This window comes from Pristis pectinata, chromosome 8, assembly GCF_009764475.1.
Source record: "Pristis pectinata isolate sPriPec2 chromosome 8, sPriPec2.1.pri, whole genome shotgun sequence".
Classification (NCBI taxonomy): Eukaryota; Metazoa; Chordata; class Chondrichthyes; order Rhinopristiformes; family Pristidae; genus Pristis; species Pristis pectinata.
In genome coordinates this window covers 28277214-28303228 of record NC_067412.1, presented here as the reverse complement: position 1 = coordinate 28303228, position 26015 = coordinate 28277214, and the positions used below count along the sequence as shown (strand labels likewise).

Genomic DNA, 26015 nt, shown 5'->3' with positions numbered 1-26015 from the left:
CCGCAACCATCTGCCCCTCCTACAAACCCATCCTCACCTCCATCCACACCCAATCCCTTCCAAAGGTGCGAAACGGCAGGTGGGAAAATGTTGCCGGAGCAAGAGGCTGTCCTCCAGGCGTGAGGGGGCGCTGTAGCCACCGTCGCGGCGACTCTTGTGCCGGCGTCTGCTCTTTGCTGCCGTGCGGGGGTCAGGGTTGGGCTGCACCGTTGCCGGGCTCGGCGCTGAGGCGGTCGTTGTGTTTGAATCTCGGGTCGGAGCGGCAGCGGTGCAGAGATGCAGGAGCTCATTTCTAATGTGGAGCACATCAGGTTCGAGCTGGAGATGGCGGTGGAGCAGCAGCTGGGGGCGCAGCCGCTGCCCTTCCCGGGCATGGACAGTGAGTACCAGCCGTGACCCGCAAGGCAGAGCCGGGCCTGGAGGCCGTTCCACCCCTCAGCCCTCAACCTGCCCACAGACCACCCCTCACCTCCCCCTCCCCCTGCCCACACCTCACCCCACCCCTTCCTCGCCTCACCCACCCCCCACCCCACCCTCCCTCCACCCTCCCCCGCCTCACCCTTCGCCCCTTCCTCACCAGCCTCCCCCTGCCCACAGACTATCCTCCCTCCCCACCATCCTCCCCTGCCCACAGCCCACCCTCCCCCTGCCCACAGACTACTCCTCCCTCACCCCATTCTAGCTCCTTCTCCCTCACAACCCTACCTGCCCTCAGACCACCCTCCCTTGCCCACAGGCTACCCCTCCACTCACCCCACCCTCCCCCTCCCAGAATACCCCTCCTGTTACACTCCCCACCCTTCCCAACTTCTCTTCCAACACCCCACTCCTCCTAGCAGGATACCCATATCCTTTTAAACACCAACACCTTTCAAGTTCTGACCATTGTGGGTAAATGGGATTAAAGGTACCATTGACAGGCAAAAAAGTCAGCATGGACGTTCCAGATCACTGATGTAGACTGTGAACATTAGTGGACCCAGCAACAATTCCTGTCACAATCTGTAGTTAATGCTTGTGGTTGTTTGTGTAAAACGTTACAAACATTATAGTGTTACTTTTGTATATTATTCAATATGGCATTGAACCTTGATTTATCTGATCAAGTTCAAATCTCCAGACTTCTCTCATATATTTGTACAATGGGAAGGTTAGTTCATTGCATTAACTGCAGAGTTGTCTTTTCACACTAATTTTCAAACAATAAGAAATTCAACTTAGAAAAAACTGTTGAAGCAAAAATGAACAGGCTCAGAATTATTTAAAAATATTGACAAAATTATTGCCAGTGAAGCTTGTGTGATATACTTGTGAAAAGAAAGGTGGGAACCCATGAATCATTGACAAGATTGATCATTTTGCTTTATACCTTATCTGACAATAGATATTCCCTTGAACACTTGGAGGAAGCATTGAATGTAACAAGGGCTCAGTGTACTCAGGCTGTGAGAGTTCAATGTCCACATCCAAGTGCGGCTTGGTGCCATCATCGCTGATGAACTGGCTGATTCGTGAAGGATATAGCTGCCGCACTTTGTGGCAGGTTGTGAGATCTCTCCTGAGGGATAAACCGGATCTTCACCGATCTACCTATTACAGAGTCATCTGTAATAAGTAGATTGGTAGCAGTGACCACTGCACAGTTCTCCTGGACACGTTTCATGTGTGACACTGCCACCATACCTAAATGGTGTAGGTTCGGGACAGATCTGGCACCTGAAGTGTTGAGAACCATCATTAGGAACAAATGTACTCCATAGTCTGTAACCTCATGATCCAGCATATTGCTCATTCCACGATAATAATCAAGCCAGTAGATCAACCCTGTGAGGAGCATGCGTGGTATAGCTGCAGATATAGCTGAGAATGAGGTGCCAACCTGGCAAATTGCAACACAGAACTACCTGTGTCCAAAACAGCAAAAAATGACAGACAGACATGTAAGTAATCCCATGCCAAAGCTCTACAATCCTACTATATGTAGTTGCAAACAGTGGTGGACAATTAAAGGTAGCAGGAGGAGACAGCTTCAAGAATATCTCCATCCCCAAAATCAAAACACTAAGATGTTGGGAATTTAAAATAAAAACAAAATACTGGAACTATGCAGCGGATGAGACAGCATTCTGTGAAGAGAGAAAAATGGAGCTAACGTACCAAGTCTGAAACCTTTGTCAGAACTGGAGAAGTGAAAACAAATTTGATTTTAAATTGTGGAGAGTGAGAGTGGCAGAATGTCTATGATAGGATGGAAACCACAATGCTTTCAGAGCTATCTAATTAATGGATAATCAAGGCAGTTAGACAGAAAAATACAGTCCACACTGAATCTGTGAGAGGTAGAACACAACAGTTGATGGAAATCAGAAACAAAGGAGAATCTTGAAAGTACCAAGCAGTTCTGGCAGTATTGGTAGAGAGAGAAAAACTGAATTAAGATGGATGACCATATCAGAATTAGCCAGTTCTGACACAGGAAAAGCTGGTTGTCTGAATTTGTATTCAGTTGAGTCCCAATGCTGCAGTGTGCCTAAACAGAAGATGAGGTGCTGTTTCCCTGAGCTTATGCTGGACTTTGTTGGAACAGTTTTGGGAATCAAGGAAGAACAGACTGGCAATGGGATGGAGAATTAGTGACAAGCAGTTGGAAGCTCAGGATTGCCCTTGTGTTCTGGAAGGTGGTTAGAGTCTAGGTTTACTCTGCCTGTGGTGAAGACCATATTTTTAGTATCGAATGCAGTACACTAAATTTAGAAAAAGTGGAAGTGAATTGCTGCTTCACCTGTTAGGACTCTTCTGGTTTCGGAGTATTGAGAAGGGGCAAGTTACAGAGCAGGTGATGAATCTCCTGCAGTTGTGCAGAAATGTGCTGTGAGAATGGGAGTAGTTGGTGGAGATGGAAGATCACTCCAGAAAGTTAGTAATGAAACCATCCCTTCAGGATACAGGAAGGGAAGAGGAAGACGGTGATGGGAGTGGAAATTATGGAGGAAGATCTGTTGTATGTTGAGGCTGAGTCAATAGATGAGTGTGAAAGACAAGGCTGAAGCTCTTGAAACCATATTGAGCCAGAAGTGCTAAGTGAATGACATATCTCTTTCTCGAACTCCATCGCCATGGAAGCCAGTTGATGCATTCCACTTGATATCATGAAATGGCTGAGAGTAGTGGATATAGTAGTGAGACCAGACAACATCCTGGCTGCAGTACTGAAGACGTGTGCCTTAGAACTAACCATGCTTCCAGCCAAGCAGTTCCAGTACAATTGCAACTATCTCATCTATTTGACAAGGTGAGAGAAGGGCAGGATTGGCAGCCAGGATACAGATGCTACAGGTGTGACAGAAGTACAGGTAAGTGGGGAGGGCTATATCATGGACCCTCCACTAGTCAGCGGGAACTTAAGGAGCAGGTGTGTAGAGAAATTGCTCATAGTTGTAGGAATAACAGGGTTGTATTCATGAGAGATTTTAATTTCCCTGGTAATGACTGGGCCACACAGTGTTAAGGGCCTGGATGGGGTGGAATTTGTGAAATGTCTCCAAGGAAGTTCCCTGAGTCAATATATAGAGGGATCTACTTGGGAGTGTGCAATACTGGACCTCATCTTGAGTACGAGGCAGGGCAAGTAACTGAGGTGGCAGTCTGGGATCACTTTGGCTCTAGTGACCATAATTCTATTAGTTTTAACATAGTGAAGGAAAAAGATAGAACAGGCCTATACATTAGGGTCCTAAACCGGAGCTGGGCTAATTTTAAGGGAATTGGGCAGGATCTAGCAGAGCCTGCTTGAAGGGAAAGGAACTAATGGCAAGTAGGTGGCTTTTAAGAATGAAATATCAAGAGTCCAGGGGCAGCACGTTCCTGTCAGGGTGAAGGGTAAACCTGGCAGGTTTAGGGAACCGTGGCTTATGAGAGAGATTGAGGCTCTGGTCAAGAAAAGTAAGCAAGTGCACATTGGGTTTAGGAGGTCAAGGACGAGTGAATCCCTTTATCACTATAAAAAGATTAAGAGGGAAACCAGAAGGATAAAGAGAGGGTATGAGATGGATTTGGCAGGTAGGGTTAAGGAAAATCCCAAGAGGTTCTATAGATATATTAAAACGGTGGCTAGGAGGAGAGTAGGTCCTTTAGAGATCAGCAGGGCCGTTTATGTCGCGAGCCATAGGAGATGAGTGCGATTTTTTTTTAATGACTATTTTTCCTCTTGTATTTAGTGAGGAGAAAATCATGGTTGCTCAAGAAACAGGGGAAACAAGTGGAGATGTTTTGGAGAACATTCATATTACCAGGGAGGAGGTATTTGCAGCCTTGTAGGGCATTAAGTTGGATAAATCCCCAGGGCCTGACGGAGTACATCCTCACAGTTTGTAGCAGGCTAGAGCAGAAATTATGGAGGCACTTGCGGAGATATTTGCTTCATCGTTAGCCACTGGTGAAGTTCCTGAAAAGTGGAAGTTGGCTAACGTCGTTCTGTTGTTTAAGAAGGGTAGCAAGGACAAGCCAGGGAATGACAGGCTGGTCAGCCTGACATCAGTTGTGGGGAAGTTACTGGAAGGAATTCTGAGGGACAGGATTTACCAGCATTTGGACAGATGGTCTGATTAGGAGGAGACAGTATGGCTTTGTGTGTGGGAAGTTGTGTTGAAAGAAGAGGTAACCAAAAGGGTAGATGAGGGTAGGGCAGTGGTTGTTGTCTATTTGGACTTTAGCAAGGCCTTCGACAAGGTCCTGCAGGGCAGGCTGGTCTGGAAGGTTAGCACACAGTATTCCAAGTGCGGCCTCACCAACAACTTGTACACCTGCAACATAATAAGAAATCCAGGGAGAGCTAGTTAGGTGGATTCAAAATTGGCTCAGAGGTAGGAAGCAGAGTGTGGTGGTGGTTGAAGGTCCTTTCTCAGAAAGGAGGCCAGTGACTAGTGGTCTGCAGGGGTCTGTGTTTGGACCCTTGTTATTTGTTATTTATATAAATGATTTACATGTGAATACACAAGGCTTGATCAGCAAGTTTGCAGATGACACAAAATTAGGAAGTGTTGTTGACAGTGAAGAAGGTTATTGTAGATTACGGAGACAAGGTGGTGAAAAAGGTATTTAGCATGCTGACCTTCAGTCAGGGCATTGAGTATAGTGGGACATTGTTGCATTTGTATAAGTCATTGGTGAAGGCCACACTTGGAGTACTGTGTACAGTTTTGGTCACCCTGTTATAGGAAACGTGATTAAACTGGAAAGAGTGCAGAAAAGATTTATGAGGATGTTGCCAGGACTACAGGGCCTGAATTATAGGGAGAGTTTGTCCAGGCTAGGTCTTTATTCCTTGGAACATAGGTGTGTTTAAAATTGAGGTATAGATAAGGTGGATAGTAACAGTACAACACTAGGGGGCACTAATTTAGGGTGAGGGGGGAAAGATTTAAAAGGGACGTGAGGGGCAGCTTTTTCATGCAGAGGGTGGTGAGTGTATAGAATGAACTGCCAGAGGAAGTGGTTGAGGCAGGTACAATGGTATTATTAAGAAGTACTTGGATAGGTACGTGGGGGGGGAGGGGCCTGGAGGATATGGGGCGAATGCACAAGAAAGGAACTAAGTAGGTGGAAACGTTGGGTCAAAGGGGCTGTATCCATGCTGTATTGCTCTGTGACTCTAAGGTGGAGAATTGCCCAGGTATATACTGTTCACAAAAAGCAAGACAGATCCCATGTGGCTAATTACCATTCAGTCAACTTAATTTGTCATCAGTAAAGTAATGGAAGTACTTACTCTCAAGTAACTTGCTCACCTAACCACCTGGCTCCAAACCTTGTAATTGCCTTGCTTCAAATGTGAACCAAAGAGCTGAATTCTATATGTGAGGTGAGAGTGAAAGGCCTTGACATTTAACTGTATGTGACATTAAGTAGCCTTGGTTAAACTGAAGCCAGGTAGGCATAAAGAAGAGAAAAAGCAATGATTGTGATACTTAGAGACCAATCATCCTAGCTGCATGGCCATTGTAGGAGTTCCTAATCTTCAGCTACTTCATTGTCTGACCTGCTAACATACCCTCTTCCCTCAAGTTCAGAAGTGGGGTGTTGGCTGAATGTTCAATTCCACATGTAATTCTTCAGAAAATGATTCAGTTTATGCCAGCAAGATAACATTCAGACATAGGCTGATAAGTGACAAGTAAAAATGCCAGGCAATTGTCTTCTCCAACATAAGTCAGTTTAGTTACCTATCCCTTGTACTCAATGGCGTTACCATTACCATGTTCCCCATTGACAACATTCACTGATCTGGGCCCAAATAACCTATTTCCTATTCCCGTGTTCCTAAAGATGCATCTTTTTTTTTGTGCAGCAATCAAGGATACTCACAATTTGTATTAGTGACTTGAAAGTGTTCATTTAAGTTTGTTGGTGCAATTTGGGGGATGGGGGGGGCGGAAGTGAGCAGAGAGGAGGATACAAGGAGTCTAGAAGAATTTGAGCAAGCAAGCAAAGTATGGTATAGTGTCAGAAAATCTGAGCTTATTTGCTCTGTAGGCAGCATTGGAAGAATCTTGGTTTGTTGATTCATAAAATGTAAACATAGATACAATAAATAATTGGGTAAAAAGAACGTTGCCCTTAATTGCAAAAGAATTGGAGTGCAAGACTGAAAGTTGCTTTTTATCACTACCAATTTCTGCATGACCCCAACCCCAGCCTCACCACCACTAGCGCAACTAGCATTGCTCACAGCATCTCCCAGGCCAAATCTTTTAAGTGATCTCTTTGATTAAGTTCATCATCTGGTAATGCAGTTCATACAGCAATCTAGGTTGATGGATGCACAATTTAAAGGGAACTTTGCAGTCATATCGAATACTTATGCATGCAAGCCATCAGGTCAGATCTATGGCACAGTCAGCATCCCTGATATACTTCTGTACCAGTTCTGAGGCAGGGTCATTGAACCAAAACATTGACTGGTTTCCCTTTCATTGGATGCTGTTTGACTGGCTGAGGTCTTCCAACATTTCTGTTCTTGTTTCAGATTCCAGCACCTGCAGTATTTTGTTTTCCATCTTAGTGTACTTGTCCTCCTGTCCCTCTTAGACCATCTGTGAAGCTCAATGTGTTCAATACTCTGTCCGTTTATGTTGACTAACTTTTTTAAATGGTGTATTTAATAAGTTTATGCACTTGTATTAGTAGGGCAGCTAGTCTAAACTTCCCAGCTTGGTTTCAATGGACCAGACAATTTCTTGGGGACATAATGATTCTTTGACTTGCAGTCATTCCTGTGCCCACTTTGTTTCTCTACTTGGACTCTGCATTAATTATGATAGCAGTTGTATACTTGAGTAGCTTGTGTGTTTTGTGTTAATGGTCCCTAGAAAATAGTTAATTTGTCGAAAACAATTCATTTCAAACTCCTGGAATGGAAAGTGAGCATCTTTTAGGAATGATTTGAAGTATCAACGCCTCCATCTCCATAATTGGAACTGGGACTTTGAAAGCTATTGAACATGCTTTTAAAATATGCACCTGTTATTTTTCTCTTTCAGAGTCTGGTGCAGCAGTATGTGAATTCTTTCTGCGGGCATCATGTGGGAAAGGTAAGCGATCTGTTTAAGCAACTGTTGATCAGTTTGATTAGTTACTATGGCTCTAATCACTAAAATTCTTTTATTGAATTTCTCTTGTAACTAAACATAATTTTACACAAACTATTCTGAGAGGAAGCAGAATAGGTTTCCTATTGTCCCCTCCCTTTCTTACTACTCCCTGTCTGTTTGTCTGTTTTGCTCTGTCTTAGAGGAATGTCTGAATTAAGCCCTTCCTGTAGAAAGGAGAAGCACCTGGACAATGATTGCATCCACCTATTATCAGCACCAACCTGGTATTGATGGTCTGTTAGTGGCTCATCAGCCAATCCTCTTCGCTAAGTGATGGAAGATGAATGGAATGAGAAGAGGAAGACTAGAAATGACTGCCTCATTAATGAGACACATATTTGCAGTGTTTATCATAATGATGTCTTAATCCATGCTGACAGTGATAGGCATTATGTTGGCGAACCTCTGCCCTGGACCATCAATCTGTACTGAAAGTCAGAAAAACTGCAGCCATTGGAAACCTGAAATAAGAAACAGAAAATGCTGGAAACATTCAACAGGTTAAGCAGAATCTGTGGAAAGGGAAACAGCTATTGTTTCAGGTCAAAGACCCTTATCCGTCCCTGTATCAAGCTGGGAGAGGGATGGATAGGACAATGGGAATCTCTCTGGTAGGGTGAGGCCAGGGGATCAGCAGGTCATCTGGTCGACGGGTTAGTAGGGCAGTTAAAGGGGAAAACCCTTGCCCTTTCTTACTAAAAGGTATGAAGTGAGAGTAGTTAGTGAAAACAGACAGATGTGTAAGTGTTGCAAAATGCAGGGCTCAGGACATGCCCAACAGGTCAGGCTGCATTAATGGAAAGAGAAAAGCTGAACCAATATCACAGCTGGATAACCTGGTCCATTCTGATGCAGAGAAAATCAATTATCTGAAGTTGTAGAATTTGATAATGAGTTCGTAGGGATGCAGTGTGCACAAATGTTCTTAAAGCTTGCATGAGACCTGGTTATAACAGTGCAGGAGGTACAACCTGTACTTATGATTTCTCGTTCGAGAGGTTTCTGCAGAGGATGGAGGCCAAATATTTCTATGGATAGTGAATAGAAATCACTTGGAAATTAATCCTGGTACCTGCATTTCTTATTAGAAGTGAACTTTGCCTTGCAGAACCCATTATGCCTGTGGTATGATATATGGCCTTGAGAGGAAAAGGAGAAAATATTTTGAGAAACTGGATGCATATTAAAATGTACAAGATATCATTGTTCAAGGTTTCAGAGTCACTGCCTTTACACTCCCTTCTCTTTGTTCGTGATGTGCCTTTTCCTCTCCTTCCCCCCACCCCCACCTCTCTGCCACCAAGCAGTGTCTCATGAGCAGAAACTGTTCTGGTGATTGAACCTGATTTTTCTTTTGCAGGTGGAATGTGCCCATTTCGCCACATCAGTGGTGAGAAGACAGTAGTGTGCAAACACTGGCTGCGGGGGCTATGCAAGAAAGGAGATCAGTGTGAATTCTTGCACGAGTATGACATGACGAAGATGCCAGAGTGCTATTTCTATTCCAAGTTTGGTGAGCTTTGTGTTCACTTTGCATGCAATTTCCAAACTAGTGGGGGGTGGGAAGAGCAGGCTTAGCATTGCAAATTGTGACAAAATGTTGTCTTACTGAAATGGGACTTTAAAGCTGCAGTGCATCACAATTCTCGTGTACAGTAGAACTATAATGAGTTTTTGTTTTAAAAACTTCTAAGAATTACTTCCACTAGGATCTTTTTTTATCTGGGCAGTGTGGCACACTTCACTAAGAGCTGGAAATGCATGGCACTTCAGTCATGAGTTTGTTGGTGCTTCTGTCCTAACACTAGGGTTTTTGAAACATCTACTGTTTTAGAAGAGCACCCATATATTTTTAATTCCTGGCACGCATGTACATTTAACTTGAGTGCATCTGCTGCCCTGCCTGGGCCGAGTTTAGGATTTGGCTGTGCCTGCTTGCAGTGTCCTTGTGTTTGATTCGTTAAACAACACCCATCTGATCCAATAGATTGTCAGATAGGGCTATGGCTTCAGAGCAAATTTCTTTGCACTTGAGATTTAATAGGCTGCCATCAGAATGATCAGTTGGTTCAGTTGAAATATTTAGAAAAGAGATGGATAGATTCCTGAATTGGTTGGAGGAAGTGGCTTATGGGATGACATCAAGAAGGGAGAATTGAAACGATCTAAGCAAGTCCTAAATATTGTTTTCCTTATTTTCTCCTTATGGTCTTTTTTAATTTGCTTTTTCTTCTACAGGAGAATGTAGTAACAAAGAATGTCCATTTCTGCATATTGATCCCGAGTCCAAAATTAAAGACTGTCCCTGGTATGACCGAGGATTTTGTAAACATGGTAAGTGTTAAGTACTATGGAAAAGAAAAGTGGTTCGATTAGCTGGATAGATGCTGTCAAGTACATCCTTTCGGCAATGTTAGAGATCTGAGAACATGTCATTTTGTATCACTCTCAGTTGGGGCTGTTGTGTGGCATGGAGAGAACTGTGGCTGAGGGAATGGGACAAAACATCCAAAGTACCTTGGGGAAAGGAAACCATTTCTCTTTCTAGGTGCCATCCATTCCAGTGGATTGCCCAAATTATCATTCTTCACATGTGAACCTGGACAGCGTTGAACTGTTTAACTTTGATTGTGACCCTGACCCTATTTTAGCTGTAGACACCAGTGTATCCTTCAGTAGGATGCATTGCATGGTGATCAGATGCAGCAATCCAGCCTTTGTTGATTTTCCCATTTCTTAACCAAAAATGAGGTGGGGAGAGACGAAGAGCAATTGTGTGGCAAAATTGCCATCCCGCATGAGGGTTTAACTGTCTGCAGGTGAGGAATGATTCCAGGGCCTTAGATTTAGGATTTTTTTTTACTAAAACATCAGTATTGGACAAACAATTTTTTTAACTTTTTAATTTGGGCAAGGTCTAAATTAGGGAAATTTTGTAAGTATTCTTTCAGTGTGAGTTGCCTTTTATAAGCATTCTTGTTAACAGAATAAAAATAAACATTTAAGCATGTGCAGTGCTTTTCAGGTGGGAAGCTCTGACCATTTGTGACTTGAAGTTAGCAGAGTCCTTTTGTACAGCGTGTGCCAGAGATGGAAGAATGTTCTTGCTGAGTTGTAACTTTAGATTGCTGATCCAAATCCTGTCTTGTTGCAGGTCCTCTGTGCAGGCACCGGCATACACGGCGAGTCATCTGTGTAAATTATCTGGTGGGGTTCTGTCCTGAAGGCCCCTACTGTAAATTCATGCAGTAAGTATACAGCAATTAAGAGCATAATGGAGTAGGCCATTCAGCCACTTGAGCATATCCTGTCAGTGAATGAAAATCAAAAACTGCAGACGCTGGAAATCGGAAAAATAGTGCTAAAAACACAACAGATTGGGCAGCATCTGTAGGAAGAGAAACATTTAACATTTCAGGTTGAAGGCTGTTCATTACAGCTGGGAAAGAGGAAAAAAAGCTTAATTTTAAATTTGAGGAAGGTGGTGGAGGGGTGGATAGGACAAAGGGAATATTTCTAAAGTGAGGCCAGGGTTGCTGTGGGAATAAGTTGTAGAGGTCAAATGGGTTGATGGGGCAGTTGGAGGGAAAGTGAACATAACCTATTATATGAAGGCAGTTAGAGATTGAGAATATAAAGAAATATAAAAAGTTTCAAAATGAAGATTATAGGGCATGTCCAGGAGGTCAGGCTGTGGTAATGGGAGTGTTTGGCCCAATATCCCAGATGGATTACTTGCAGCAGATATAGCCAGTTCTGATTCAGAGAAAATGAGTACCCAGATGTAGGATGAGGTGCTGTTCCCCAGTTTCCTCCAGTGGTGCATCTCATTATAACAATGCAGGAGGCCAGGGGTGGATAGGTTAGAATGGGAGTGTGTTGGAGAATTAAAATGGCAAGCAACAGGGAGCTATGTGTTGCCCTGCAGATTGAATGCAGGTGCTCTGCAAAGCACTTATCCATTCTGCATTTGGTTTCTCCAAAGGACAGGCCTGGCACCTCCTGCAGTTGCGTGGAAAAGTGCTGTAACAAAGGTAGTAATTGGTGGGATCATACCTGTTCTTTTACCTCTTCCCTTCCCAACATCCAGGGACCCAAAGAGTCTTTCCAAGAGAAGCCGCTTGTTCCAGTGCACTTATTCCAATCTAGTGTACCGTATTGGGTGTTCAAAATGTGGCTGTCCCTACACTGAGAAACCATTCCACTCCCACCCTGACCTACCTCTCTGTTACATCCTTAACTGTATATAATGAAACACCAACGTAAGCTTGAGGAGGAGCATCTCATCCTCTTTCTGGGCAAATTGCTGCCATTTAGACTTTATATTGAATTTTAGAACTTGAAGTAACTCGCTTTCTCTATATTAGGAATGCCCATAAAGTCATCCTTCTGTGATATTGGCTCAGATTTTCTTCAATAGCACAGCTTGACCTGCTTGGTATGCCCAAAAACCCTGCACTCAGCAACTTTTTTGTTCCTTTATACTCTCTCTCTTTAGCAGTCCTTTAGCTCGTGCTCTGTGTGCCCCCATTAACCCATCATCCAGATGTTATCTGCAATTTATCTCCAAGCAAACTTGTCCTCTTCCTTTTGGAGAGATCCCTATTCATCCCACCTTCACAGCATCTTAAAACTAACTTGCTTTCTTTCCCATTTCTGGCAAAGGGTCTTTGATCTGAAACGTTTACTCTCTTCTTTCCACAGATGCTGCTCGTCCTGCTGAATGTTTCCACCATTTTCTGTTTTTATTTGAGGTTATCCTGCCATTGTTTTGGATTGTGGTTGACTTCGACCTCAATTTCATTCATCTTTTGTTGCTCCATATGCTTTGAAAACCCATTGATCAGGGATTTTCTGACTGGCTATTGGTGACATCAGTAAAAAAAAATGTTAACTACAATGAATTGCAACATAAAATTATGGAAACGCTCAGCAAATTGGACAGCAATCAGGCAAGAATTAATGTTTCGGGTCAGTGTGTTTTCTCTGCACTTTTTATTTCTGGTTTACAACTTCATTATTTTATCTTTTGAATAAAAGACCTTTGTAGAATAGACCTGTGTTGGTACCTTTTCTCATGTTCCATTTTGAAGTAGCCAATTACTTATGATTTTTACATAACTCTTGGTATTTTATAATTTCATTTGCAATAACATAAGAAATAGGAGTAGGCCTTGTGGCCTTTTGAAGACAGTATTGATCTGATTTTGCCCGAATACTATTCTTCTGTCTTTTCCCCATAACTTTTAACTGCTTACATTCAGTAACCTATTTCAGCCCCAGACATCTTCAATGGCATAGCCATCACACTTCTCTGGAGTGGGGGATTCCAACAATTTATGAAGCTCTGAGATGAGATATTCCTCCTGTTCTCCATCTTAAGTAGACAGTTTTTCTTTGATCTTTTTTACTCTCGGCTTTCTTTCTGGATGCTTTTCTCCTGATTGTGCCCTTTATTTAGGACCCCCTCCCCCTTCACCAGTGCTGTACACACCTCTGTGGATAAAGTCTCAGACTTGAGATAGCCTTGCAATCTTCTTCTGAGCAATGCTAAAGGCTCACTTCTAGCCCTCTGACCCCACTAAATCTTCTGCATGAGAATGTTTGTCAGAGAGAACTACAACTGTAGCGTGATCTAAATTTAGTTTTAAAGATAATCATGTGGTCTGTAGTTGAATAAATACAATCTCAATGAAGCGGGGTGTGAGTGGAAAATTGTGTGATCCAGCCAGGATTACAAGTCATAAAACAATGGGAGAGGAGGGTGAATATATTGGGTAAGAAGAGGGAAAAGTGAATATTGGGAAAAGTAAAGTGGAATAGGAAGGGGGATGATCAGGGGAGCAGGTGGATGAAAAATGGAGTAAGTGAAGAATGATGAGGGCTGATAAGGTAAGGGCTGATTTTTTTTGTGTGTGTCAGGGAAAGTCATGGATAGATCTTACTTCCATTTGTGTTTGGGGAGGGGTTGATGGTGGCTGTGGAGCAAATTTCTTTTGGGTAGTGTTGTGAGAAGAGGACATGCTCCAAATCTTTGATGTGGGAAGGTGTGTTTTCCATCTTGGCAGTGGGGCTAAAGGTCTATGTACCCTTGGGAGGAACTGGATTGGAAGGAGTTTGGCAGAAGTCATCTTGTACATCTTACATCTCAGTGGAGCAGAAAATGAAGCTCTTTTGACAACTGTCAAGTGCCATTCTGATATTAGAGAATTATGCAACACTGTCAAGGATCTTTGTGCATTCTTTTGATACGAGTTGAGACTTCTGCTGAGTTTGGCTGCCTTGCCACATTAGTGACTATTGCCTTGCACAGTAATTTAATGAGATGTGTAACCTGATTTTTTTTTAAATTCAATTTTAATGGATTGGAATGACCATTCACCATTTGTTTAAAACCTTGTACATAAAGAGTATGTAAAACATTCCGAGTTTTGTGTCAATTTCTGATGTAATAATACTTCAATTTTATTGGTCATGTACTAGAATTTACTACAAATTAAAGCAGTCTAGAAGGTTGAGGCGTGATCAAGTAGAAGCCTTCAAGTAATAACGGCATTCAATAGAGTTGACACAGAGATTATTTCCTCTTGTGGAGTAATCCAGAACTAAGAGACTTAACCATAAAACTAAAGTTGGACCAGTGGTAAAAATGCCAGAGGTAATCTATGATTCTGTCCCCTGGAAGCCTGGGGATAATTGAAATTTGCAACTCTGAAGTTGATAGATTTGTGTTGGGAAAGGTTTCAAAGGATATACAGCCAGGGAAGGAAAATGGCATCGAAGTGCAGATCATCTAAAACCATTACCAAAAACAGGACATTTGTCTCAGGGCTGATATGTTGCACTTGGCTGAAGTGCTTTACACCCTATTCTCCTCGGGCTTTTTTTTTGTCTTGCCATCGATGTTACTTTTAACATTTATTCTAACAATTGCACTCATGGATTTATTCCCTCCATCAGCCCACGGTTTGAACTACCAATGGGTACTGGTGTTGACCAACCACCACTGCAGCAACAACAGCAGGTACTACAGAAGGTGAGGCTGAAATGCTACTTATTATTTTTCCAACTTTTTTTTTATTGGTTTACTATGTTATTTTACAAGTTATCTCACTACATTTTGATTAATACATCCTGTTATTATCTGCCCTGGACTCAGTCAAAGTGACTGTATCCATTTAATTTCTCTTGTTTGTTAAAGGGAGTGTTTCACCTCATCCAAATCTTTCCTAATGCAGCTTCTACCCACAGTAGTCCCCTGGGTTAGCTGGGTTATAATAGCATGTTGTAGGGACAGTATTTGGCACTGTATACTTCATTCTAAACATTGTTTCAGTTGGGATCCCTGAAGTTTATGCATTTTTAAAGGACCAGGAATAACCCTAAGCTAGGAATTCAAAAGGTGGCCAAGAATTTTGCGGTTAAATGCTGCCTAGTAATTGTTTGACTTAAACAGGATTAATATGATGATGTTGATAAAGGAGCCTACAGATTCATACATGAAGAATAGTAGGATTTTTGTCATGTTTGGATTAGATGTGGCATGTGTAGTTTTTGAGTCTGACACCATTATCATATCAATGTGTGAAGCAGAGGTATGTCGGAGGGAAACTACCCAGCCATGTCATGCAGTAATCTCAGTGCCTGAGAGCCATACTCTAACCGTTTGCCCATTTTCTGGGTGAGGAGGGAGGAATGTTGATAAATTTTCATGGTATACAACTGTTATAAAGTGAGATATTGGTGTCTCTTCACTAGTAATAGCACTATATTTTGAGAAGTTCATGGGTCAGGATACTTTGCATGTGAGATTGGCTGGTCCTTTAGTAATTAATTTGTTTGTAATGTGGAGTGAGGTGGTGGTTTGATGTGTTTACTTTGAATTCAAATTAGTGTTGTAGAAATCTTTATATGCAAGTTGAGATGCCACAGTACACAGCTCTTGAAGTGTACTGACAGTCCATGATGTTTCTTTCTCTTCACAGCAAAACGTTAATCAGTTTCAACAGCGATCTTCCTCCTTGGTACAAATTACTAGCACAAACACTAGTGTCGGACAGCAGAAACCAGTTACGCAATCTGGAGGATCAGTACAACAATCCCAGTTTCAGACATCGTCAAATCGAGGCCCCAGACCTTTGGAGCAAGTCACGTGTTATAAGGTGAGTGGATCAATGTCTTTGAGAAATGGTTCCATGAATGAGAGTGATGCAAATACTTATGACTTTTGTCATGTCTGAGTTACAAGTGGCATATGTACTTTTTGAGTCTTAATACCATTTTCATTTGGACATGTGAAACAGGTGTTTGTGTCAGAGTGAAAATACCTTGCTCCCTTCAAAGGATTATTTTTAAGGATGATATTTTTCCCGTATGAGAGAAGGCAATTCATTTCAAAAGCACATTGGTAATAGTTTACTTTTGAACGACCCAACTCTCAATCTGTACTAGAGTCTGGTAAATTTTTAACCATTACGAAACTTTGTTTCTTTCAGCCAGCAGTAATGATTTTATGGCATGTTTCCTTTTTAATGGTTGATATGGCAGGAGTAAAATTGCCCATTCATTGGAAAATGTTGACATAACATGATTTTGAAAGTAGTGATGGATTTGTATTTCAGTCTGTTTAAGTTATTGTAAGCTTTGTATGCTCTGTAACTGTTGCATACATAATATACATTCAAATGGTTTTATTTTAAAATACATAATGGCATTGTATTTTGGTAAATTCCCCATGAAAAATAAAGATGTCGGGAGAAAGAAGCTGATTGGATTCTTCAATTAATACGAAATATTTATGATTCCTCTAATAATTTTGCTTCAATACTTTCTAGAATCAGGGAGTTTAAATGTTTTCATTCTGCGTGGGTATCGGTCACAATACAAATATCATGGTACGTGGGTGAGGGAGTGGTGGGTACTGACAAACCCCTTCTATGATTCTATACTTGCCCTGTGAGCTCTAGAATTATGTCCTTGAAATAAATTCTTTTTGTTTTCCAGTGTGGTGAAAAAGGGCATTATGCCAACCGATGCACCAAAGGACACTTGGCATTTCTTAGTGGTCAGTAGTGATCTCACTGGTGGAAAAGTACTCTGGGAAAACTCTCAAGTTCAACTGATGCCCCAGATGGAATGGACATTTTTTCTTGGATGGGGTTAGGAATTCAAAAGCTGAATTTGCCTTGTTGTTTTTGTCCTTCCTTGCACACACTGTGATAGTTGTTACTGGTGTATAAGCCACAGGTTATAATTATGTTTGGTGTTGGGAAGGACTGCACTCTGAAGAAGAACTACTGGAGCTTTTACTGTACCTCAGCCATATTTTTTAATCTAACTTTCCAATAAAACAGATGGGCAGTGGATTCAAATGAAACTGGGAGAGGCAAAAATACAAGTTCAACAGATCACTAGAAGTTACCTTAAACTGTGATATTTCTATTATAGTTTGTGCATGTTTTTTTTTGATTTTCTAAAATACCAATTTTGAGGGTAGTTTTGAGATTTCCCATCTGTCAGGAATTTGAACTTCAAATTAGGAGCCTCTGTAAGCACGCCTCCCAGCCTGTGACATGTCGAGAATGGGGTTCAGATTGTGTTTAGGGCAGGTATGCAAAACTGGCAGCTATTCATGTCTTTCACAAGCTTGGTGCTTTTCCCTAGCAGAACTGTTTGATGTTGAGACATCCTGATGAGAGGCCTGAGCTGTGTATGCCTGCATGTGGTTGATGGGGTGGGAGGGCATTGAGAATGTCATTAATGTGTTTGGCATGGATGGATTCCAGTCCAGGTGTAGCATTCTAGCACACTGTACCATGCAGACAACCACTCACATAAATTAACAAAAAAAAATCAAAAAGAAAATTCTGGCCTTGTATAAGCAGGTGCAAATAGCTGTTGAAATTGTGAAATAGTTGATGTGGATTATTTTGTCACATTGGGTTTCTTGCTAGGGTGTCTTATTAATTTGCCTGTATGTTATCACATTTTATAGGAAAAAAGTTTTTAGTTTTGTGGCAGAAGAAAAGATGCGATGAGAGTTGCAGAAATTCTACTCTTAAAGCCTCAATTACCAAATGACTGTAAAGGGTTCATTTTTATCCAATTTAATAAATATTTTTTAACAAAGACCCTGCATTCATTTATCTTCATTACTAGTTTATTCTGTAGATTTCCTCTAAACAAACACCTAGTGGGAGAGCAAGGTTTACCTACCAGCAGGCCTAGCAATAAGCAGGAGGAGCAGTAGTGACCTATTCTACAAAAAAAAATATGGGGTCCAGGTAAGAGAGGATTTTCCTAACCTACTGGCAGCATATAAAAGTGAGGCAAGTTCTAGCTTGAGTGGCCTTATTGAGAGGGGCTGTCTTCAGGTCGAAGTGTTGCTGTTAAGCTTTGCGGTCTTTGAGTACTGACAAGGTAAGGTCCTTTTTCTCTGTCTTACTTTCCTTACTATTTTAGTCGAAAGGAGTAGTCATAAAGGTTACAGAGGCTAGGGCAGTGGTATGCTTCTCCTGCAGGATTTTGGGAGATGGGGGACATTGCCAATGTCCTTGATGACTACATCTGCAGGAAGTGTTCAGCTGCAGTTCCAGGCAGTATGCCTAGAGTAGTTGGAGCTATGGATGGACTCGCTCTGGAGAGTCCAGGATGCAGAGAATGTTGAGCAGTAGAGCAATACAGCATGGATACAGGCCTTTCAGCCCAACAAGTCCATGCACCCCGCTAGTCTCAATTTTATGCGTTCAGCCCATATCATGCTAAGCCCCACCCGTCCATGTACCTATCCAAATACTGCTTAAATGATACTATTGTACCTGCTTCAACCACTTCCTCTGGCAGCTCGTTCCATATACTCACCACTCTGCATGGGAAAAAGTTGCTCCTCAGGTCCATTCTAGATCGCTCCCCCTCGCCCTAAATCTATGTCTCCTAGTTTTGGACTACCCTACCCTGGGGAAAAGATTGTTGCCATCCACCTTATCTATGCCTCTCATAATTGTAAACATTTCTATAATGTCACCCCTCATTCTCCTGTGCTCCAAGGAATAAAGACCTAGCCTGGCTAACCTCTCCTGATAACTCGGGCCCTTTGGTCCTGGCAACATCCTCGTAAATCTTTCCCGCACTCTTTCCAGTTTAACCATGTCTTTCCTATAACAGGGTGACCAAAACAGTACACAGTACTCCAAGTGTGGCCTCTCCAATGACTTGCACACCTGCAACATAATGTCCCAACTCCTATACTCATTGCCCTAATTGATGAAGGCCAGAGTGCTAAATGCCTTTTTTCACCATTCTGTCTACCTGTGATGTTGCTTTTGACGAACTATGCACTTGTACTTCTAGGTCCCTCTGTTCCATTACACTCACTAATGCCCTACCATTCATAGTACAAGTCCTATACTGGTTTGACTTTCCAAAATGCATCACCTCACACTCATCTGTATTGAAATTCACTTGCTGCTCCTTGGCCCACTTCCTTAACTGATCAAGATTTCCCCCTGCAATCTGTGATAACCTTCACTGTCAACAACCCCTCCCAATTTCATGTCATCTGCAAACTTGCTGATCAAGCCTTGTGCATTCGCATCCAAATCATAGAACACTACAGCATGGTACAGGCCTTTTGGCCCACAATGTCATGCTGACATTTTATCCTGCCCTAAGATCTATCTGACCCATCCCTCCCACATAGCCCCCTATTTTTCTATCATTCATGTGTCTCTCTAAGAGACTCTTAAATATCCCTAATGTATCTGCCCCCACAACCTCTGCCGGCAGTAAGTTCCACGTACCCACCACTCTCCGTGTTTAAAAAAAACTTACCCCTGACATTCCCCTTATACCTTCCACCAATCACCTTAAAATTATGTCGCCTCATGTTGGCCACTGTCGCACTGGGAAATAGTCTCTGACTGTCCACTCGATCTCTGCCTGTTATCTTGTACACCTCTATCGTCACCTCTCATCCTCCTTCTCTACATAGAGAAAAGCCCTAGCTCACTCAACCTATCCTTATAAGACATGCTCTCCAATCCAGACAACATCCTGGTAAATCACTGCACCCTCTCTAATGCTTCCACATCCTTCCTATAATGAGGCGACCAGAACTGAACACAATACTCCAAGTGTGGTCTAACCAGAGTTCTATAGAACTGCAACATCACCTCGTGGCTCTTGAACTCAATACCCCAACTAATGAAGGCCAACGCACCATATGCCACCTATTGACCTGTGTGGCAACCTTGAGGGATTTATGGACATGGACCCCAAGATCCCTCTGTTCCTCCACACTGCTAAGAGTCCTGCCATTAACCTTGTATTCTGCCTTCAAATTTGATCTCCCAAAGTGTATCACTTCGTACTTATCTGGGTCGAACTCCATCTGCCACTTCTCAGCCCAGGTCTGCCTTCTATCAATATCCTGTTGTAATCTACAGCAACCTTCTACACTATCCACAACACCACCAACCTTTGTATCATCAGCAAACTTACTAACCCACTCTTCCACACCCTCATCCAAGTCATTTATAAAAATTACCAAGAGCAGGGGTCCCAGAACAGATCCCTGTGGAACACCACTGGTCACTGACCTCCAGGCAGAATATGCTCCATCTACCACCACCGTCTTCTATGGGCGAGCCAATTCTGAATCCACGCAGCCAAGTTTCCCTGGATCCCATGCCTCCTGACTTTCTGAATAAGCCTTCCATGAGGAACTTTATCAAATGCCATACTAAAATCCACGTACACCACATCCACTGCTCTACCTTCATCAATGTGCTTTGGCACATCCTCCACGCAAGGTTAAAAGCTAAGGCTAACAAGCAGACGGAACCCTGGGTGTTGAGAGTTGGATAAATAGAACAAAGGAAGCATGTGACAAGTATAGGGAACTAATAATAGGGCATGTCAGGAGGATTAAAAAGTGTAGGGAGGTGTTTAAAAGGAAATTAGGAAGGCTAAGAGGGTTCACGAGAATTCCTTTTATCTAACCCTCAATATTCTGTCTCTGGTCACAAGCACTAAAAAAAATTCCCAGTAATAGATGATCAAGGGTCAGAGGAAGAAGTCATTAGGAAAAATGTACTTGGGCAAACTAATGTGGTTAAAAGCTCTCAAGTTCCCTGGACCTGTCAGTTGCAATCTACCAAATTTCCCTGGATTCTGGGGAGGTATTGCAAATGTACACTTCAAAAAAGGAGGAGAAAGTCAGAAAGCAGGCAATTAAAGGACAGATAAAAGATTATCATTGGGGAAGTTGTAGGAATCTATTACAAAGGAGGTAATAGTAAGACATTTAGAAAACCACAAAACAATCAGGTGGATCCAATATGGTTTTATCAAAGAAATTGATGAATTTGGGTTTGAGTTCTTTAGGGATGTAACAGACGGGAATTATTAGATGGTATTTGGATATCTAGAAAGCATTTGATAAGGTGTCACAGAGAAAGCTATCGTGTATCTAAGGGTGGATGAGGGTTGGAGTAAATACATTGGCATGGATAGGGGAACTGCAAAATAACAAAACAAAATTGGGATAAATGGGTCATTTTTCAAACCTAGTGCAGTGCCATCGCGATAATTGCTAGCACCTCTTTTTAAAGCTAAAGAGACATTTGCTGATGATACAAAGTAGGTGGGTTAGCAAATTGTGAAGAGGACAGTCTGTAAAGAATATAGATAGGTCTATAAAGAATATAGATATAGATCTTCTGTAAAGAAGATAGATAGGACAAAAAAAAGTTGGCAGATACAGTACCATATGGACTTCAGAAGGGAGAATTTAAAAGAAAATGTATTTGAATGCAGTGAGACAACAATGTTGAATAAAGGGATCTGGAATCCTGCTGCCTGAAACACAGGGATGCATGTACAGCAAGGAATCAGGAAGACTAATGGAATGTTGGCCTTTATTGCAAAGGATATAATGTATAAAAAGTAGAAAGTTTTTGATTGAACCTTACAGTATACTGATGAGTACTGTGTATTCCTATGAGATCCTTTGGAAACAATGCAGGTAAGTTTTCCTAGGATGAAGAGTTTTGATGTACTCATTGGAGGATAGAAGAATGAGAGGTGGTCTTATTGAATCATATCAGACTCTGAGGATTGATGGGATGGATGCTGAGCAGATGATGCTATCTAGAGTTAATGGGCTCAAGAATAAGAGGTTGCTCATTTAAGACTGAATTGAGGAGGAATTTCTTCTCTGTGAATCTTTGGAATTTCCTACCCCAGGAAATTCTGAAGGTGGACTCTGAAGGAAATTGAAAGACACTGGAACTACAAGATAGTCAGAGGGTACAAGGAAAGAGTGGGAAAGTGAGGCCAAGATGGGATCATGTGATTGCAGAGCAGGTTCAAGGGGTGATTGGCCTACTCCTGCATTGTTAGAAACATAGAAAAACTACAGCACAATTCAGGCCCTTCGGCCCACAAAGCTGTGCCAAACATATCCCTACCTTAGAAATTACTAGGCTTACCCATAGCCCTCTATTTTTCTCAGCTCCATGTACCTATCCAACAGTCTCTTAAAAGACCCTATCGTATCTGCCTCCACCACCGTTGCTGGCAGCCCATTCCACACACTCACCACTCTCTGAGTAAAAAAACTTACCCCTGACATTTCTATACCTACTCCCCAGCACCTTAAACCTATGTCCTCTTGTGGCCACCATTTCAGCCCTGGGAAAAAGCCTCTATCTACCCGATCAATACCTCTCATCATCTTATACACCTCTATCGGGTCCCCCCCCATCCTCCGTCGCTTCAAGGAGAAAAGGCCAAGTTCCCTCAACCTACTTTCATAAGGCATGCTCTGCATTTCAGGCAGCATCCTAGTAAATCTCCTCTGCACCCTTGCTATGGCTTCCACATCCTTCCTGTAGTGAGGTGACCAGAACTGATCACAGTACTCCAAGTGGGGTCTGACCAGGGACCTATTTAGCTGCAACAGTACCTCTTGGCTCCTAAATTCAATTCCCTGATTGATGAAGGACAATACCCCATATGACTTCTTAAGCACAGAGTTAACCTGCGCAGCCGCTTTGAGCGTCCTATGGACTCTGACCCCAAGAACCCTCTGATCCTCCACGCTGCCAAGAGTACTACCATTGAGACTATATTCTGCCATCATATTTGACCTACCAAAATGAACCACTTCACACTTATCTGGGTTGAACTGCATCTGCCACTTCTCAGCCCAACTTTGCATCCTATCTATGTCCCTCTGTAACCTCTGACAGCCCTCCAACTACCCACAACACCCCCAACCTTTGTGTCATCCACTCTTTAATATAGGAAATCCAGCAGCCAAATACACACAGCTCTTACAAACAATGTGATTCTGACCAGATAATCCATTTCAATGTTGATTTGATACTTAGTTTAACTCCCTGCTGTCATTTCTATGAAATAATACAATGAAATATTTTCATCTAACAGGGAGGGCAAATGAGGTACAAAAAAGGTAGCAGCTTCACCAGTGCTGCAGTCTCTTAGCACCAAATTAAAAACCCACTGATTTAGATGTGAATGCTGTCACCAAGTCCTGAGAGTAGTCAACTTAAGGAAAATATGATGGGTGGAAGCATGAAAGGGGAAAAATGTCATTGTGCAGCATTCCAGCAAGGTTAAAAAGAGCAAACTATAGGTGACACTTCCATGTCCTGTAGTGGCTGATTACTGAGTAACATCTGAATAGCTGGCTTGTGTTTGTCCCTTATTCCAATGTGTGCTGGGTAAGAAAAAAATAAAACTGGAAATAATTATGTAGACTTCCTAAAATCACTATCTTTTGTTGCATTAAACATTTGGATTTTTTTCTCTTTTAAAGCAGATGTCCAATTTGGTGTTCATGGATTGATACAGTAATAATTCAGATAGAATCCTGACTGAGGGATAAACAAATGTTGTCAAAGACACCTGTTCTCCTTTAAGCAGTGCTAAGAGATTTTTGTTTCATCAAAATGGGAGAATTGATTGGAATGGTTTAATGTCTCATTGAAAAGGAAGCCACTCCAATAGGCATCACTTAATACTGTGCTGACCTGTCAGTTTAAATTATATACGCCAAGTTTCCTGAACCACAACCTTCTGACTTGAGTATATATGCTGGTACTAAGCCAAGATTGACCTGAGGACATTTTGATGGAGCTTCAATTTCTACATTTTCAAATGCTGGTCAAACCTTCACTAACGAAGCCAATAAAGACAATGGTATCCAGTAACTTCTCACCCTAGAAAGATTAAATTTGTGTTTTGTGCTTTATACTTGTTGTTCCCATCCTTAATAGGAGGGTTCATGATTATCTTCCAATTTCCATTTATCACCTTGTTGGTCTGCTCCAGTCTAGCATGTAGTTGCAAGGTTAGGATGCATAACTTGTAAGTGGTTTTGTTTTTAAGCTTAGTTTTTATGGAATACATAAAGGTTCTTAAATTGCTGAGTCACTGGAAGAATTATTACATCGTCCACAATCCAATTTTAAAGGAAACCTGTTGGATAATTTTACAGTGGACAATGAAGTAATTTGTTCCTTTGTGAATATTGTGGAGTCAAAGATTGGAAATGTGCATTTAAGAGATTGAAGTGATGTGCGTGAGCAATGAGCACACTTCCAGTATAGTATGGCTTTAATAGCAATTCTTGCCTCAATTATTAAAAGTCTATTTGAATGTAATTGTACAAATTAAGATAAAAATTATTTTATGCATAAGTGTCTGAATAACAGCTGATTCCACAGAACTAGGATGGGCAAATCATATGTAGCAATTTAATTGTGAGTGGATTGCTTCAAGGATGGTTGAACCGTGTGTTTATTTTTTTTCTTTCCCTCCATGTCCACTTGCAAACATCTTACTCAGTTAAACAAGCTAATGAAAATGTCTGAAAAATAAGTAACAACTTGTTTCTTTCTGTGGACATGAGCAATGTAACTGACTTTAACTGTGTTTAATTCATTATCTTAAGGAGGAGTATTTTCTATTAAGGAATGAACTATAGCATTCAATATATTTCATGGAGTAGATTTTTTTTCTCTCTACAAATAAATATTTTGGAAGGATAAGGCCATGGGTGGATATGAAAGTGAGGGTGAAACATTTGAAATTGAGGTGTTGCTACACTGGGAGCCAATGAAGTTCAGCCATCACCAAGGTGAACAGTGAATGAGACATGCAGGTTAGGACATGGGTCTCAGTGTTTTGGATGACTTCAAATTCAAAAACGTTAAAGTAGACATTTAACCAGAAGTGCCATGAATAACTAATTTTAGAGATAACTAAGGATTAATTGACAGTTTCAGCAGCAGATGAACTGAGGCAAGAGCAATGCTAAGTGACATTATACAGGTGGGAATGAGTGGTCTTAGTGATGGCCTGCTTGTACTTTGAAGTTCAACCCAGGGTCAAGCATGATATCAGGATTGTGAATAGTCTGATTCAACTTCAGATAGTTACCATGAAGAAAGGAGGATTTATTGACTAAGGAACCAAGTTTGTTGTGATTATTGAAGAAACTAGATTCAGTTGCCCCAGTGCTTGGAGAAATTTCTGCTCATTCTGTGCTGAATGTCAGTTCAGTGTTACAATTTAGAAATAATGATGGAATTGAGAGAAGTGGTGGTAAGGTAGATTTGGAGGTCATCAGAATACATGTGGAAACTGGACTAGTTTTTAGAAGATGTTGCTGAGGGAGATGAGGAAAGGGAAGGAGTCTAGGATCAATCCCCGGCAGGTAACAGTGCAGGAATGGGAAGAAAAGCCACTGTGGGTGATTCTTACCTCTAACTGGATAGATAACAATGGAACTAGGTGAGTGCAATTCCATCCCGTTGAACCACGGGAGAGGTTTTGGAAGAGGATGGTATGTTCAACCAAGTCAAAGACTATTGACAGGTCAAGAAATCCAAGTAAGTGTAGATTGGCTTTATCACTATAACATAGGAGTCCACTTGTCTCTTTGATGAGCTGTCTCGGTGTTTGGGAAGAAACGTGATTGGAAGGGTTCAAACATGCACAGGAAAGGCAGGAATAGGTTTGCTAAACATTACATATTTCTGAACTCTCAAAAGGAAAGTGAGATTTGGAGAATGGGCAGTTGGTATGCAAGAACAGAAAATCTGATGCTATTTTGAGGAAGGATGATATTATATCTGAAGGAGGGTGAGTATATACCTGAATAGAAAGAGCTATTAATAACATCAGCCAGAAAGGAAGTCAGAAATTTGCTAAAGACCATATATAATTATTTGGATATGGGCTGCAGTTTGGCAAAAAAAAACAATGGACCATGATTCTGTATAGATTTTAATGTCATGGTATATGCAAGGAACAAAGTAATGGATGTCAGAGGAAGTG

At 41.7% G+C, this 26015-nt stretch overlaps 1 protein-coding gene across 1 annotated transcript; it reads left to right on the top strand.

Annotated features, from left to right (window-relative positions):
* The first annotated feature begins 67 nt into the window (after positions 1-67).
* Positions 68-17771, top strand: cpsf4 (cleavage and polyadenylation specific factor 4). Its single transcript, XM_052022464.1, has 8 exons — positions 68-379; positions 7539-7589; positions 9010-9162; positions 9888-9983; positions 10804-10897; positions 14610-14685; positions 15635-15811; positions 16653-17771. The coding sequence occupies exons 1-8, from the start codon at positions 277-279 to the stop codon at positions 16719-16721; spliced, it is 819 nt and encodes a 272-aa protein (XP_051878424.1). The 5' UTR covers positions 68-276; the 3' UTR covers positions 16722-17771.
* Positions 17772-26015: the final 8244 nt, after the last annotated feature.

Excerpts from the sequence above, each read along its gene's own strand:
- cpsf4 (XM_052022464.1), top strand. The coding sequence starts at position 277 with ATGCAGGAGCTCATTTCTAATGTGGAGCACATCAGGTTCGAGCTGGAG. Across the intron at positions 9,163-9,887 it reads CTATTTCTATTCCAAGTTTG|GAGAATGTAGTAACAAAGAA; the intron begins GTGAGCTTTGTG and ends TTTCTTCTACAG. Across the intron at positions 15,812-16,652 it reads AGCAAGTCACGTGTTATAAG|TGTGGTGAAAAAGGGCATTA; the intron begins GTGAGTGGATCA and ends TTTGTTTTCCAG.